Source organism: Zonotrichia albicollis, chromosome 6, assembly GCF_047830755.1.
Source record: "Zonotrichia albicollis isolate bZonAlb1 chromosome 6, bZonAlb1.hap1, whole genome shotgun sequence".
Classification (NCBI taxonomy): domain Eukaryota; kingdom Metazoa; phylum Chordata; class Aves; order Passeriformes; family Passerellidae; genus Zonotrichia; species Zonotrichia albicollis.
This window is the reverse complement of record NC_133824.1, coordinates 30,421,357-30,438,845: the sequence shown is the minus strand read 5'-3', so window position 1 is coordinate 30,438,845 and position 17,489 is coordinate 30,421,357. Positions and strand designations below refer to the sequence as shown.

The 17,489-nt window shown below is 46.9% G+C and overlaps 1 protein-coding gene across 10 annotated transcripts in view; it reads left to right on the top strand.

Annotated features, from left to right (window-relative positions):
• The first annotated feature begins 900 nt into the window (after positions 1-900).
• Positions 901-17,489, top strand: part of MGA (MAX dimerization protein MGA) — a 59,208-nt gene continuing 42,619 nt past the window's right edge. For 3 of the 10 annotated variants that reach the window (XM_074543002.1, XM_074543001.1, XM_074543000.1), the window contains exons 1-3: positions 901-1,183; positions 4,205-4,322; positions 12,976-14,117. In XM_074543002.1, the coding sequence (XP_074399103.1) occupies positions 13,054-14,117 (1,064 nt within the window). In that variant the 5' untranslated portion in view covers positions 901-1,183; positions 4,205-4,322; positions 12,976-13,053. Of the gene's footprint in view, positions 1,184-1,301; positions 3,375-3,983; positions 4,111-4,204; positions 4,323-8,316; positions 8,434-12,975; positions 14,118-17,489 lie in introns of those variants that run through there. The other 7 variants (XM_074543003.1, XM_014267713.3, XM_074543006.1 and 4 more) reach the window with 5 other exon arrangements.

Genomic DNA, 17,489 nt, shown 5'->3' with positions numbered 1-17,489 from the left:
GCCCAGGGCTACATATGGTGCTGTTTGCCACCAGCTTTTGTTTAAGTTTTAAATTAGTTTCCATTACATGTGATCTGCCTTTACCTTAGTCAACTTAAAATTATTATTCAAGACTGCACGGGAGGCCTGACCTTCCTCATTGCATGCAGCTACAGTTGCCACACAATTCAGCCAACCTGCACACATCCATGTTGCTCAGAGCTCATGGGGGTTTACGTATTATTATTTCTTTTCGATCAACATTTGTTCCATTATTTCATTGTATACCAAATATAGATTTTCTGGATAAGAGTATCCAGAATCTCCTTTTGCCTACACCACGTCGGACTGTTATGTTCAGAGGTAGTAGTGAATACGTCCCTTTGCTGACGGGCTTTCATTTAACTCTTTGGGCGCACACGCAGCTCCCGGTAACTCGGGGATCGGTGTGAGTGCAGTTCCGTGGGCGCTGCACAAACACTCCGGTCCCCGGGAGCCCTGCCGGGTCCGAGAGCCTTGTGCCAGCGGCAGCAGCGCCCACAGCATGGAAAATCCTTCTGAACTCCAGCCGCGCTCCGTCGGCGTTCGCCCGCAGCTCCAGCTACCGCCGGAACATCGCACCCCGCAGCGCACGAGCCGCCCGTCCGTAATTCACAAACGCGGCAGGCGGAGGAAAGACGAGGAGCCGCGGGCAGGCGCGGCAGGGCGGTGTCGCGGCAGGCGCGCGGCGGCGGGGCCGGGCCCGGCGTGCCCGCGGGAACCGCTCGGGGCGCGGCTGCCCCTCGGGAAGGGCGCGCGCGCGCCGCGGCCACGGGAGGCGCTGCCGCGCGGCCCCACGCGCGAGCGGCGTGTTCTCCCTCGCGCACGGCCGGGGGAGGGGCGGGAAGGGCGTGGCCGGCGGCACTCTGGGAGCGGAAGCGCGTCGGCGGGCGGCTCCGGCCAATCGGCGGCGCGCCGCTGGCGGGGCGTCGCGAGGCAGCTGGTCCGCGCGGCCGCCGCCGGTCCCCGGTGCCCCCGGCGCTCCTCCCGCACGGCCGCCCTCCGGCACCGGCCTCGCGGGGCGGGAGAGAAGCCAGGGGAAGGGGCAGGGAACGTGCGCAGCGCACGTGATGGATGGCGGCGGCTAATGAGGACGGCAGGAGGTCGCGCGTGGCGGGCGAGGGCCGCGTGGGCCGGGGCGTTGCCGGGCGGCGCGCGGAGCCAGGTAAGAGCCGCCCGCCCCCTCTCCCTCTCCTTGGAAGTTTTTCACTCGAGGTGGCGCGAGGCGTGCGCGTGTCACGTGAGCGCGGCGGCCGCCCAATCACGCGTGCGCGCGCTGCCTGCCCGCGCGCTGCCGCCGCGCTCGCGTTTGAGGCGAGGGGGTCGCGCGCGGGACGGGGACGGGACCGGCGGCCGCTCGCTCTCCTCGCGCCCCCCCGCGCCGTTCTGTCCAGGAGTGCGAGCGGGCGGGACCCGGGGGGGCGGGCAGTGGGTAGCGGCCGGCGGTCACCTGACCGGGGGGGGTTGTTCAAAGGGGCCGAGCGGCATCCGGGCGCTCTATCCAGGAAGGGTCGGGTAGGGTGAGGCCCGGCCCTGGGCAGCTGCCGCTGCTCCCAGGGACCGGTCCCCGCTGGGGGCGTGCCCAGCGCCACCTATAAGACAGGGCTGGGTTACTGGAGAGCCTTTCCCGGGAGGCGGCACCGGTGCCCCCTGGGTGCCAGAGGCCGGCGGGCTGGGCGGGGCCGGAGCGGGGCCCCTCGGCCGGGGGCGGGGCGGCCCGCAGGCGGCGCGCGTGCGCCCCGGCACGCCGCGGGGGCGCGCGGGGCAGGCACCACTGGTGGCCCCGGTACCGACCTGTTCGGGACTGCTCGCGCTGAGTGAGGAGTTTGGAAGGCAGTCGAAGCGCGAAGGCGAGCTCAGCCAGGAGTAGGCAGGCACGAGGAGTAGCGGCTGTTTCAGCAACCCGGGGAGATGAGTGGTTTCCCATTATGTGGTTGGAGCATCTTGCCTGACTCATTAAGATGTCAGATCTTGCACAACAGTCACGCTGCCTTTCTCCCGACCTGAACTGTGTGAGGGCATGGGCCGTCTGTAGTCGCACTTGATGGGATGGGCTAGAGCCCCGAAGATTTGAAGTTGCTGTAGACTGAAAACCGAGAGGGCTTTAAAGAAGAGGGGCGGGCTGAAGCTTTGGTCTTGTCGCTTGCACGTGTTCTGCCCGATGGAGCTGTAGCACCTTTTGAGTGCCTTGTGAATATGTACTGAGAACTGGAAAGGGAAATTGATTCTACTTTAAAAGTGTTCCCGTACATGAGCATTTTTGTGCATCTTTTTGTAGGAAGAACCCCATGTTTCTTAGGTTTGGTGGAGATGGGCAGCATTCATTCACTTCTGTATTTCATCTGACAGCAGATGATTGTTAACCTCACCCACTGCTGGCTCAGTATTGGTGCAGACATTGTTATGCCTGCCATGGGGGAAAACATGCAACTGGAGGAAACCACTTGTGAATAAACTTGGTTACCTTCCAGAAAAGAAAAAAAAAAGAAAAACAAGGAAATTCTTAAATTCTTTCTCTTTGACTGTAGGCCACTTCTTCATTTAAACACAAATCCACTAGATGGTTTATTAAGTTTGTGGTTGTTTTTAAAACCTGATTTCTTAAGAAATGGGAAGTCCAAAACATTTTCCTTACAAACACAATGAAATAGGTCTCTGGCTGGTGGAGTGAGAAAGAGCTCTTCTCTATGAGGAGGTTGTTGTCTGCTGTTTCATAGACAGCAGTGGATCTACAAAATACACTCTGCCATGGCATGTGCATAGGGATCAGTGTCATTAGCTGCAGCACCAGCAGGGCTTTCCCCTTGTCTTATTCTTTCATAACTAAGGATGTGTTGTGCTGTATTGGATTGGTTTTTGTTAATAAGACTGGGTTACCTTAGAACAAAGAATCAAGTTTTGATGGTGCAGTTGCTCTTCTCTTTCCACACAAAGATGAAATGTGCTTTCACTGTTGGATTTTGGCTAGTTTTAGTACCTGGGATGAATCCTTTACTGAACTGGTTAAGGAAGAATGCAGTGACAATGGTGTGTATGAGAAGGATGATGAAGGTGTGTCATAAGAAGAAAGCAACCAGAAGAAAGCTCTTTTAATTTTTTTTTTTAAATCAAGCCCAGAGCAGAAAGGCATTAAAGAAATGTGAACAGCATAAAAGAGAGAAAATGAAAGGTTTTATCTAGTTCCCTCTCTACAACAAAAATGCATTCTTTGTTCCAATCACAATCTTCAGGAAAAGCCAATTTGGAGAATTACAAGACTGTGACCCGGTGTGATGCTTGTGATGCTGTGATTGTGCTGTTTTTCTAACTCTCATACAGTGCTTTCTGTTAATTTGTTGTGGTTTGCCTTACCACAGGTAAGTCAATAAACAGTAATGAAGGTGGGTATAAACCTGGAACACATTGCTAACAGTCTGGACTTTAATTAGTGTCACTTTCTTTTTCACCCTTACTTGAGAGGGGAATACCGGTTCCTTGGCAGTTCTAACTTGCTGAGCCATTAGTGGCTCTGTAGCAATGAGTATTGCTATAAAGTAGCTGAATGAGTAGGATTGTCCTGAGCTCAGGTCTATTTGCCTCATTTTTTTTTTTTCTTCTATGATGTGGACAAGATCCCCAGCTGAAGATACATATATGTGATAAATGTTCCTCATGATGGCCATAAAGGGATGGAAATTCATCAAAATGGTGCTATTCCTGCTGATTATATCTGGTTTCTGCCAGTGTTGCATGGCAAAAAGCAAAGCATTGCTTTATTGTTTTATTTTGTGATTTTTGGTAGTTGAAACAATAGCATGTTAAGAAGTACAGCATTCATTGAATGTATGAGTAATGGGCATATCACTGACTGATGAAATATGGGAAGTAATGTAAAATACATTAACCTAAATATAACATGTTTTATACAGATAAAAAGAGCATTTATTATTAGTTAACTTTGCCTTTTTTTCCTGGCCTCTCACCAGTGGTTGATTCTTAACAGAAATCACAGAATCATTTAGGTTGGAAAAGATCTCTAAAATCATGGAATCCAACCTTTGACCCATGGCCACCTGTCACTAGACCATGGCACTGAGTGCCACATCCAGTTGGGTGCGTTTCCATTTTGCAATCTTCAGTGTTGGGGAAGTGTTTCCCAAAAGTTCCGGTAACTCTTGAGAAATGTAAAATACATTGTATGTTGCAGGATTAATGCTCTTGTCAAACTGCTGACTTCATGGGGAGCTGGAAGTTTGGACTCCATGGCATGGTATGGCTGCTGGAGAGGGGAAGCAGGAGTTTCTCTCTTTCCTCCACCCTCCCAGGTATGTGCCTTGTTTCTGCAAAAGCAGCTGCTGCTCTTGCAGGTGTGTAGCTCTCAGTTGATGAAACACTTTCTGAACTACCACCTATTCATCCTGCATTAGTCAGGGCTCTGACTGTGATGTGAATTTGGTTTTAGTATAAAGCAAGGCTCTGGGCTGAAAGCTGGCAGTGCCCAAGCTGTGTCAGACTTTTTGTGGGCATAAGTGCTTGCTGGCTGCAGCTGTAGCATGTGTTTCTGTGTGTTTGCATCAGCAAGAAAGCTAAAAAATGTTCTATAAATATCTGAAAAACACTTTTTCCTGCAACAGTTGATTTCTTTCAATATTTTCTTAACCTCACTTTTGGTCTAGATTCTGACACCACTTTCATCTTTTATCATCTTGGCACTGAACTATATTTCTTCACTAAAGCTAAGAAAAGAATTTAAGCTAGTTTACTATCAAAAATAACATCAGGTAAACTTTTCCCAAAGTAAATTTGTCCTGGTTCTGCTGCTTAAGGACAGAGGTCTGGAGCTGACATAGATGCTGCTAATTATTGCAGACGTGTGTACAGCTAACATTAAGCTCTGGGAGACTGCTACTGCAGGAGAAGGAGTTGGAGGCCAGTGGGGCTGGTTATGGCATAGAAAATGGGACTAGATACCGTTCTGTATGCAGCTTAATCTAGAGTTTATGTTGGATTAACAGACTTTCCTGTGGGTTGCTACTGTTAATCATTCTCCAAAGTGGCAAAACATTATCTAAAGAAAGAATGGTTTTTGTATTTTAACTTTTCTACTGCGCACATTGCTCAGTACTTCTGGTTGTAACATCACTACGTTTTCAGCTCTTTAAATGCTTGTGGATTTTGGTTTGTTGGTTGGTGGTTGGTTTTGGGTTTTTTTTTAATGTCCTAAACGTGGGATTTTTGAGCCCAGTCAGGGCTGTCTGGTTGTTGTTAGTGGTAAACTTTAGACTGCTGTAATAAACTGCTGACTGCTGCTGTGGGTGTGTTACACTGGCACAGCTGGTTTTGATAGCTGTTGTTTCCAGGTTGTGACTGTAGTTTCAGCTAGTGCTTGTTTTTAGCAAGTGAATTTAAGAGCTGAAAGCGTCCTTTATGCTCCTGTAGTAGTGTCTTTCTGTGCTGTGTGACAGAAAAGTCCTGGCGTGTATCTACTTGTGTAGTAGCAATCTTTGTATTCAGGGGATTGCTAACAACAAATGTAATCAACACCTCTTGAGTGTTTTTCACAAGTTGACAGCTGTTCTGTTTTGCCTATATATAGTTACATGTGTATATACTATATGTTCTCCCACATATACATCTGTAGCGAAGCCTGGGTCTTTGTTACTGAATCTTTACCACGGGTTAAATGTAAGAATGGCTGAAGAACAGTTTGTTGCTGCAGCTCCAGCACTTACAGTTTCTTATAACTTGTAGCAGGTAGGCTTGAATGGGTGCTTTATAGCACCATGTGGGCGTTACTGAAAACAGGAGTGTGATTTGCTGGGTGCTGAAATGCAGCTTGTAAAGACTCTAGTTCATACCTTCAAGGGAATATGTCTGCAAGAAGCATTTGGGGGAAGAGTGTAGGTCTTGGTAGTGAACTTAAAGATTTCAAATACCTTATACTAGCCAGTAATGGGATGGTTGTAACTCCCTCTGATCAGGGGTTCAGTAGGTGCAAGTCAGTTCAGTACTGTGCTGCCAATTCATGTTTATCACAAACAAGTCCTTAAAACTGATGTTCACAGTGGTCTAAACAAGATGTTGTTCTCCAGTGCAACACTGCTGTTTCTTGCCAGCTTTAAGCTGCTTAGAACTGGGTTACTTAAGCTGGTGGAAGTCTGTAGTATTGCTGTGACTTTTACTGATGAATCTGTTCTCTTGATAAACCAGGGGTTCAGTTTTGGTGCAGGCAAGCATTTCTACCTGCCTTAGGTAAAATTGTAGCAAAATCTCTGGCAATGTCAACAGTATCTGGTTTGTTTCTTTTATCATGACTGGAACATGTGGCTTTTGGGCCATGAACATGGGGTACTGTCTGCTCTTGAGTTCTATGTCTGTTCTCAGTTGTACAAATTACTCTCTTGCTGAAAAAAACCCCATTTATTTCTGTATTGTCACTGTTCAGAAGCAAACTGGTTAATACAAAATAGCATCTCTATCCTGTGGCCCTAAAACTCAATGACTGCTCCAAAGAATATGTGACGACTGTAGGTATAAAATGCTATCCCTGAAATTGGTGTAATTATTTCTGACTGGATTTGTTAGAGGAAAAATACTATGCTGGATCCAACACCTTAAAGCTGTTGCAGCTTCATGCTCCAAATATGACCAGTAATAAGACTGAAAATATATTGCTGGTAGCTACAAGCCCATAGAGCACATGCACACATGACATTTACATATAAACATGACTGGCCACAGCAATCAGGCAGACATAGACATACAGGAGCACATACAGACACAACCATATCCTGCTCCCTTCCCTGTCTGAGCAGGAGGAGGTCATACACATACATGCATATAGATATATATGTGTGTGTTTGTGTGTGTATATATATATTTATATGTATGGTAGGGACCCTTCAGCAGCAGAGTTTAGACGCTGTTGGTTCCTGAATCCCAGTCTCCCTGGTTGCTGGCTTGTGGACACAGCAGTTCTGGGCCACAGTGCTGTTCCTGGTGCTGGCTGTCTCTCAGGTGCCTGAGACTGCCCTGGTTACGTGGTGCCAGCACCCTGCACGTTAGAGACAGAGGTGTGCATCCATGTACAGAGCTGGTGGCATTCCTCTGGGCCTCCATGCACACCCACCTGTATTAATGTTTTGATGCACGTTTGTCAAGTCTCTTAAAAATCTATTTTCTTTAGTTCTGTGCTTCTGAGATAATTTTCTGTAGCATAAACTTATGCTGCCAAGAAATTTCCAAAGGGTGCTGACCTTTTGTAATGTTGCTGCTCTTCTGCCCATTTTCAAATAAGACAAGATTGAGGGTGACAGAATGAGGAGCAGTCCTGACAAAATTATAGTTTGTGGTAGGTGCAAATTTGGGAGTATGGGTGAGCCTGGACCGTGGTGTCACCCTGATGTCTTTGCCTTCTAGCACCATGTATAAGTCTCTGCGTTTCATAGTAGACACAGTGTTGTAAAATAAATAATCTTAATGGAAAAAGGGATGGGATGGAAGGCTTCACGGAGGTGTTTTTGCCCGCAGCCATGATGCATTTTGGTGTGAATTCCCTTAACATTCAGAATTGTGTTTTAGTGGGCTTATTGTCAGAAGTGCCTGGTTTATAACATGTAATTAATTCCCTTGGTGTCTGTGAAGGCCTGCCAGGCTGGGCATGGGGCGGCAGCTGCGCGGCCCAGGAGCTCTGTCGAGGCCGTGCCTGGGCTGGGCTGAGCCCGGGCTCTCCGTTTGTCAGCGCCTCGGTAACACCGCCCAGGGCCCGGCTCGGGGCGCGGTGTGACGGGTCTGTGTCTGCCCTCCCACAGGCACCGCAGCTGCCGTGGTCACAGTCTGAGCCGCGCTTTGGCCGGTCAGCGAGAACTTGCTCAGACGATGGAAATAGCGCTGACTGCGTTGCTTCCTCAGCTGAGGGTTTCCGCGGGAGGTGGCCGGTTCCTGCCGGCGGCAGCGCTGCCAAGTGTGGAGAGGCGCGGTGCGCGTTGACGGCGCAGGGAGCGGTGCTCCTTTCCCGGAGGAGGTGGCCGCTGCCCTGGGCACGGGGATGGCGGGGCGGCGCCGCCCCGCTCGACCCGCCGGGGGGCGCCGTGCGCCGCGGGCCTCGCGCGCACTCCCTGCGCGGAGGGAGGCGGAGCCGCGCGACCGGGGCTTTCGACGGCCGCCGGTGCGCGAGCGATGCGCGAGCGCGCCCGTTCGAGAAGCTTCCCCGCGCGCGCGGTGCTGCGCGGGCCGGGCCGGGCCGGTCACCGGGCCCTGCGCTCGGCGCGGGCACGTGACGGGCAGGCGGGAGGGAGGGGGATGCCGGCCTGCTGTGCGCATGCGCGCGCTGCGGCGCCATGACGTCAGCACGGTGCGCACGCACGTTGTCCCCAGCTGGCGGACACACGGTCCGCGTGAGAAAGGAAGCGGGAGGCCGCGCGCGCTTCGCGCACGGTAACGACCGGGGAGCGGGGCCGCGCCGGGAGCAGCGGCCGCGTCGCGCGCGAACCCCGCGCGCCTCTGCGCGCGCCCTCCGCCCGCCGCCCGAACTGCGAAAATTGACACCAGGCGCGGGCACGAGGCGGCCGGGCCCGGGCCCGTCGGCCGCGCCCCGGCGGCCACGCGAGGCGCCGCTGCGCGCGGACTGCCTCGGGAGCGCCGGTGGCGCGCGCCCCGCCGGGCAGAGCCGCGCCGGGTCCCGGCAAAGAGCGGCGCGGTTTTCCCACGTGCGCTCGGTCCGCTGCCCTCAGCCAGCTGGCGCGGGCGCTCGTTCTGGCCCCCGCTGCTCCTGGGCGGCTGCCGCTCCCCGTCCCGAGGCTTCTGGCTGGGGTCCGTTCGGCGCGGCCGGGGAGGGCAGCGGGGTCGGGCGGGGGAGGAGGGCGTTCAAAGCGACAGGTGCTGCGCTCGGCCCGCAGCCGTGACGCCACCTGCCCGGGGCGGGGCCCCCGTCTCTCGCCGCCGTTCCCGGGGCGGCCCCTCCTGGTGCCCGCTCGGTCGGTCGGTGTTAAACGGCGGCGCGGCGCGTGGGGTGTCTGCTGCCATTGGGCGCGCGCCGTGGGGTCTCGGCGGCAGCGCGCGGCGGGTGGGGGCGGGCGGGGCAGCCCCGGGGCTCGCGCGCCGCCGGTGCTCCCCTTCCCACGGCGTTTCCCGGGCCCGCCCGCCCCGCAGCGCCGTGCGCGGAGCCGCGTCCCGGTCGGCGCGTGGGGAATTGGGTTTGTTTGTTTACATGAGAAGGACGCTTTGCATCTGATTGTCATCCTGCTTTTGGCGGGTCTTAGTGCGACTTGTGAGTGGTTTTGGCCACTGCGCCCTGCGTGGACGCTGCTTCTCAATTACAAGGTCTCTGTGTAGAGAGGGGAAATCTCTGACGCTATTCAGAACGTCAGCTTCCACAAATACACGTGTTTCCCCTGAAATATTGCATTAGAGTCTATGTGCTATAATAAAACAGGTTCCTGTGTGTCACCAAATGCAATAAAATATATTAAATTGTTTTCTGGTAAGAGACTGTGCTAGCATTGAAATAACGTAGATTTTGATTACTCTAATTGCCCATAATCTCATTTTAACCACGCACGTTTTAGACTGACTGTGCGTGGTGCTTGTGGTAGAAATAGCTACTGCTGTACAACATAAGAACTTTGAGCGTTGGAGAACAGAAACTATTACTCTGTAGGTCTTTATATGCATAGAATTTCTGCTGAATGCATGGTTGTTGAGCTTTTTTTTTTTTGTAATTTTTTTTCTGGTATGTCTTTAGTAAGATAATATAGTCTAATAAATTTAAAGGATTCAAGTAAATGTAAAGCTACAGACATCCTGCATACGTTAAACCAGATCTGAAACCACTTTGATGGTGTGTTTCCTTTGTGAGCAAATACAGTTTTGGTGTATACCGCACAGCATTAGTGTGATCTCACTTTCCAACTGTATGTTTACTGTACATATCCAACTGTGTTATATGTGTATGTGCAAAGTAAGTTGGTGGAAAATCATGTAGAACTTATGTGGTTCCTTTTTCACCACTCTGTGTATCTGAGATTTATTTCTATTCTGTTCTTATAGGTGAATATGAAAGCGCTTGTGTCTTGGGGATAACCTTTTTCATTGCTGGGACTTGAGGTGTAATCTACTGAAAGAGCAGAGCAATATACTTGAATTCATTTTGTATCCTGGACTCTGTTAAGGAGTCCTCAGTGGGTAGGGGGTTATGGGTATGCTTGTGGGGAAGGATTTCCTCTGCAAAGTTAAACTGAAAACCAGACCTTGTAAATTCACAGGTATCAAAATCTGTGCAGAACAGTTTTGGTTTATTTCCTCCAATTTAAGTTTTACATTAGGTTTTAAAGTGTGATGTGTAAGGGGTAAAAATGGATCTCTCATATTTCCTACCTGTTAAGAACATTTATCATATGAATGATAAATGGGGTATAAATTGTCTCTTGAGCTTTGAGGTCATTTGCCACATGCATGTGACAGCTTGTTAGCACAGAGGGGTTTTTCTTCCGTCAGTACCCCAGTCCTAACAAAATAAAGATGTCTTATTAAATATCCAGTTCACTTAAAACTTAGGAATTAAGAGTTAATTCTCTTGAAAGAGATATGGTTGTTTTCTAAGCCATAGGATTATAGAACAGTTTTGGTTGGAAGGGACCTTAAGGGACACCTAGATCCAGCCTTCCTGTCATGGACAGGGACACCTTCTGTTAGACCAGGTTGCTAAAAGCCCCATCTCCATCCTGTTGTTGAACTCTTGCAGTGTTGAGGCATCCAAAGTTTCTCTGGATAACCTGTTGCAGTGCCTAACCACCCTTGTAGTAAAGAATTTATTTCTAATATCCAATCTAAATTTCTGTCTTTCATTCTGACGCCATTTCCCCATTTTCTGTCACTGCCTTTGTGAAGGTCACTCTCCAGATTTGTTGTAGGTCGCCTTTAGGTACTGAAAGGCTGCAATTATTATGTCTCCCCAGAGCCTCTTCCAGGCTGAACAACCCCAACTCCCTCAGCTTCTTCACAGGAGAGGTGTTCTGTCCTTCTCAACATCTTTGTGCCCCTTCTCTAGATTTGCTCCAAAAGGTCTGTGTCCTTCCTGTGCTGGGGACCCCAGAGCTGGATACAGCCCTCCAGGTGGGGTCTCAGCAGAGCAGAGCAGCGGGGCGGAATCCCCTCCCTGGCCCTGCTGCCGTGCTGCTTTGGATACAACTATGCAAGTGGTCCTTCTCAGCAGGACTAGTCCATTTCTCCATCCCCCAGCCTGTGATTGATACTGGGGGTTGCCCCATGTCAGGTGTATCACCTTGCACTTGGACTTGTCGAATCTCTTATCAAGCTTGTCCAGGTCCATTTCGACATTCAGGCATGTTAGCTTCACTTACCTTGCCAGTCTGGACCCATGAGGGACACCACTTGTTGTGAATGTCCCCTGGGACTCAGAGCTGTTGATCATTACCCTCTGGATGGGACCATTGTACCAGTTTGTTATCCAGGGAATACACCACCCATCAGATCCATTTCTCTCCAGTTTAGAGAGGGGGACGTTTTCAAAGGCTTTATGGAAGTCCAGATAGACAACATCAGTAACTCTTCCACTGTCCACCAGCACAGTCACTGTTGTAGAAGGCCACTGGGTTGGTCAAGCAGGACTTGTTCTTGGTGAAACTGTGCTGGCAAGTCACCTTTGTCCTCCATGGACCTTAACATCACTTCTAGGAGGATCTGTTCCATGATCTTCCCAGCCACAGACGTGAGGTCGACAGGTCAGTAGTTCCCAGAGTACTTCTGTCTACCCTTTTTTAAAAAATGGGTGCAGTATTTTCCTTTTCCAGTCACCTGGCTGCCACGACTTCTTGACTATTAAGGAAGGTGGCTTGGCACATCAGCCAGTTCCCTCAGGACTCTGGGATGCATCTCAGCTTCTAGCAGTGGTGATTAACTCTGGTCTCCAGCTCCCACCAACTACATATTTGATAAAAGAATCAATCGTTTTTTGTCAGTGTTGTGTTCCTCATACAATAAGGATCAAAATACAAACATTTTGTGTTACCAGAAGTGCATATTTTAAATTTTCACATAGAAAAATATACAGGCTGTTTGTAAAATGAAGTAGTTTATGATATTTTGTTACAGTGTTGACATAATTCTTAACCTGGGAGGTATACACACAGAAGTGGAGTTGTGTATATACAGATAAAAGTAACTTCTTTAGTTCCCTAAACAGTGATTATGCTAATCATTACAGTACAAATGTTTTCTTGTTTGATTTAAATTATTTCCATAATTGAGAAGATAAAGGAAGCTAAGGCTGCCCACTGCTTCACATTCATCCATTTAATCTTAGCTGCATGGTCTTTTGGGGGTTAGTTTGTGGTTTTTTCCAGAGTTTATCCATTTGAAGTATTTTGTCCCTTCTTTCTCTCTCTGCCCTTGACAGACAGTTAGAAATTACTGGAGAGTGTAAGCAAAGAAGTTCCAAACACACAAACTTCAACAATTTCAATAAAGAAATTAAGAGAAAATGTTTTTAACATTTCTTTTTTCTTTCCTCCTTTACATTTTTGACAAGTTGTAGACCTCAGGGAACTCTTTCTTTCTTTCTGACAAGACCTTTATCTTTGTGACAGAAATGTGCCATTTGCTCTTCTGAAAACTTTTGCATGTTCTGCCGAATGTTGTGAAGTGAATGATCTGCAGACTAGAGGGAGTGTCTGAACAAAGTGCTTAGAAATACCAAGCAAAGCAGGGAGTTCTGTTGGGGCAAACCCTGTAGGAAAAAACAATTTAAAGGTGTCATAGCCCCCATGTCTATCAGGTGAGAATTGTATACACACATACAACCTTGATGTCTTGCACCCTGATTGTGCTCTGTTTTATAGTACTGCTTATCTTTTAAGTTTATAATGTGGAGAGCTATTGCAAAAAGGATGTCTCATGCTACTTAATTACTTTCTTAGACTGTATTGGAATAATTTTAACGGTGTTTTCTGTTTCTTCCAGAATGGTGATCACACGTAGAAGATTATCAGAACTCTGTAGAATTTGTATTTGGTTTGAGAGCTTGTGAAAGTGCTCATCATGGAGAAACAGCAGATTGTCTTGGCTAGCCAGGACGGTGGGACTGTGTCTGGTGCAGCGCCTGCTTTCTTTGTCATCTTGAAACAACAGCAGGGAAATGGAAAAGCTGACCAAGGAATCCTAGTAGCAAACAGTGATGCTTGTGCTCTCGCCAGCAGTGTATCCATTCCAGTCAAACCCAGAGTCAAGACTTGCCTCCCAGCTGACTGTGTGTCAGGGGGCATCACTGTCACCCTGGATAACAACAGCATGTGGAACGAGTTCTACCATCGCAACACAGAGATGATCCTGACGAAGCAGGGGAGGCGGATGTTCCCGTACTGCCGATACTGGATCACGGGGCTGAACTCTAGTCAGAAGTACATCCTGGTCATGGACATATCCCCAGTGGACAACCACCGATACAAATGGAATGGCCGTTGGTGGGAGCCCAGTGGGAGGGCAGAACCACATGTTCTAGGACGAGTGTTTATTCATCCAGAATCCCCTTCCACTGGCCAGTTCTGGATGCACCAGCCAGTATCCTTCTACAAACTTAAACTCACCAACAATACCCTGGACCAGGAGGGTCACATCATCCTGCATTCTATGCACCGATATCTGCCGCGACTTCACCTGGTGCCTGCAAACAAAGCCACAGAAGTCATTCAGCTTAACGGCCCCGATGTCCATACCTTTACCTTCCCACAGACAGAGTTCTTTGCAGTTACAGCCTACCAGAACATCCAGATTACCCAGCTGAAAATAGACTACAATCCTTTCGCTAAAGGCTTCAGAGATGATGGGCTGAATAGTCGGCTTCAGCGTGATGTGAAACAGAACAACAACTTAGAATTGGAAGAAGATGCTGTTTTTAGCACACCAAGCATTTGTGGTCACCCTGCTGAAGTTGATGCGTTAGATGAGCATCAGAGAAGTTTAGATTCTTCATTCATTAGTCAAAATCCATCAGACATTGAGCTGGACAAAGAGTCCTTTAATGCCGAAGGAGACTTCTTGGGTCTCCTGGACAGTGACCTGCCTTCAGGTGTTATGCCAAAGCTGAAACAAGAAGTCTCTGAAAGGTGGGTTAACACTGCATTTTCAGTACAACTGCTGGTTAAGTGGGATGTTTTGTGAATAAATAACAGGATGCTCAGTGTAGAGGTTTGCTGCTAAAGGTTGCATGACCTGAAATGGCAGAACAGTTAATATTACTAAAAACTTTTCTTTCCTCAGTCACAGTATCAGTCTTGACTTTCTAAGGTGTCTGGGGAATGCAAGAGTTCAGTATTATTTTCTGTGTTGCTTTAGTTCCCATTGTTGCGAATCATTGAGGGATTTCACTTAACTCTCTTAGCATTTTAGAAAGCTAAATTAATTTTTTCAGAGTTTTAGGGAGAGCATATTGCAGTCATTAAAACACTGCTTTTGCTTTTAGGATTGCTCACCACATTAACATGCTGTCTATCTATAGCTTCAGCTTTCATCAGTGAAAGTAATGGTGTGTGGGTATTTAGGTTGCATATGTGTAGGGATTGCTGCAAGGCAGTTGTAATTGGCAGCAAGCCACTGTTTTGTCAATAACCACTGCTTGGTGTGAATTCTTTTATTCCACAAAGAAGTGTGAGGTAGCCTGCCTGTTGGTAGTCAGTTGCCTCATATTTGCTCTGAGGTAGGGGAAGTACTTCAGAACAACTTGGTTTTTCTAAAGCAAGACTGGCAAAACTTATTTTACTGCACTTTTTTTTTTTTTACTTAGTTTTGAAAATCCAAGCAATAACATGGAGCAGACTTAGTGAATAGTTAATGTCTATGTAGAGATACTTTGAATGATAAGAAATTATTTAAAAAAACACTGAGGTTTCTTTTCTGCCATGTTGGTCCATGTCAGTTTGTTAATAACAGGCTTAATCTGCCAAAGATTTAGTGACTGAAGCAACTTTTGTAGACGAGTACACAAGAAAATTATTTAACTGCAGGGTATCAGGATGATGTTAATGGTGAAATTAGAGGTCAGTTCTTACTGGAGAAAAGTTATATTTATGATGTAGTTATACAAAGGCTGTAATGCTGTACAACTGTATTGCACAACAGCAGTGTGTTTTAGAGAGAACAGAGGTTTCCTTTGGTTTTTTTTTTTTTTGTCTTGCAAGAAGAATCTCTTTGCCCTTTGGGTAACTGAAAAACTTCAAATTACAAAGTTATTCATACTTTGACACTTTATTGAATTTATTTGTAGTAATTCTTAGGAGTTTGGAGATTTAGAGTGCCCAAACCTTTCTTTTGCAGTATTTTCATGTGTCAGTCTGTTAGTAAAAAGATCTTCTAGACTTACTTTATTCTCAAAAAATGCTGTTCTATCTCAACTTAAATTGGAAATTACGCAGATTACAGAAAAGATGGGCTTTTTTAATTCATTAGAGCATGGAGAAAAGTTTAGATAACTTTGCATGTTAGAAGTAACACTCAGGAAATAATTATTGACAGCTTTATTTTGCTTTCATAATGATATTCATTTGCCTGGAGAGGGTCATTGAAGCAGATTTAGTTGAGAACTGTTTATTCCAAGGAATAAAAGATGTTTTAAGGACTCAGAGACCTTCCTTCAAAATAGGTGATGCACATTGACAGATTTAATTTCTTTAGATCCAGAGCATGTTAGATTCCTTCTCTGGTTTTGCCTCCAAGGTAACTGATCTCTGAAATATGCTAAAATCTGTGCAGTCTGGAAAACTGCAAAGTTTTTGTTGTCTGGCTTGGAAATACCTGTCATTGATGAATAAATGTTACCACTGTCCTAGACCTACTTTCAGGCATTGGCCAGCTTTTTGTTGTGTTTTTGTAATCTGTGTGAAAAAGTCAAATTCTTTACTTGGAAAGAGAAAATTGACCTTATCCAAGAAATGGCAAAACTATCTTTATAAGGGCTGGACGTTTTCAGAACATTTATTCTCCTGTTTTATTCTGATCTGTTCACAGTGTTTTCATGCCATATAATTGAGTTTAGAAGTGTGTCAGCTTCCAAGGACAGCACTGAGACTGTGACATTTTTCTTAATCAAACCAAACACATTAATATTTACAAATCAAGGCTGGGAAGTTGTGGGTTTTTTGTTTATTTCTTTGGGGTTTTTTGTTGTGTTGTATTTTTTGGGAGGGGGGGTTTGGTGGGTTTTTTGTTTGTTTGTTTTGGGTTTTTTGTTTTTGTGGTGGGCAAATTCTTAGTAGTTGGTACTTGATAGGAGCTGGCTTGCCTTTAGGCAGGGTAGTGATTTCTGCTGAGCTTAGATTTGAGAAGCAAGTTGGGAACTGCTGCCCCTCAGACAATCCTCAAAAGAAGTGGAGTTCCTAGTGCTGTTGAGGGTGATACTTCCCACCCATACTCAATTCTTATGACATTTTTGAAAATAGAACCATGTAAAAGCTTGCATATATACCTAAGAGTAATTTGAATCCTGAGTTATTAGAGGCCTTCAGAAATTAAGGACTGTTTTCTTTTGCAAGGTTCTATGTGGGTTTTTCCCTTCTGCTTTTGCGGCCTGATAGTATGTTTAGTTTAATTAGGTGTGTTGTAAAGGAAAAAAAAGTTTGGGTTGTGGATACTTCAGTAGAAGGGCCTATCTGTGGGTGTACTTAGATGTTTAGGCCATGGAACAAACAAACTTTACTAATTCTTAAGTCTTACAGGCTTATGTACCCTCCTTTCCAAGGTCTTTTGAATTTCCTTCTTCAAAAATAAAAAAAATCTGTGGGATTTTTAATGCTCCGTTAGTCTTGTTGTTCTAATTTAGTTGTCTTGTGTTTAGTCTGGATAGTTTGAGTATTTTTCCTTTCTTGCCTTTCTTTTGGGGGAAAAAGGCAAGTGGTTATCCTTCAAACCTCTGCCATAGTTTGCCAGATTAATTCCACAAGAAATCAGATTCCCCTTCCAACTCCTTCCCAGTGTAATTTAAAATGATGTACCAAAAAAAAAAAAAGTATCTTAGTACTTTTCAAAAAATGAGCAGCTTAGTGGTTTTTAATCTGGAAAAAGCCAATAAGGCAGTCTGTCTCCTTTTGTTATATTGTAAGGGTGCCAAATACATTACTTGGGCTATAAGAAAGTTGATTTAAATATGCACTGTTCCATACCAGGTAAAGAAAGAGCTAGTTTAGACACAATTTCAACATTTTTACCTGATCTTAGATTGAGGATTTTGAGAGAACAGACTTCCTTGATTCATCTTCCCATAATTAGAGGAAGAGAAGTTTCTGTGACACTTAGGTTGCATGTACCTTCAGAATCTAAGGCCAGATAAAATTGCTTCAGTGCTTGAGAGCAACATTTTTATTCTTTGCAAAGTTGGTTATTGCATCAGAATTTTAAAACAGGATTTTGTGCAAATGCTTTATCTTCTCATACATATACATGCATGGGTCATACCTCACTCTTGTCACCACCTGGCTTATGGTTAC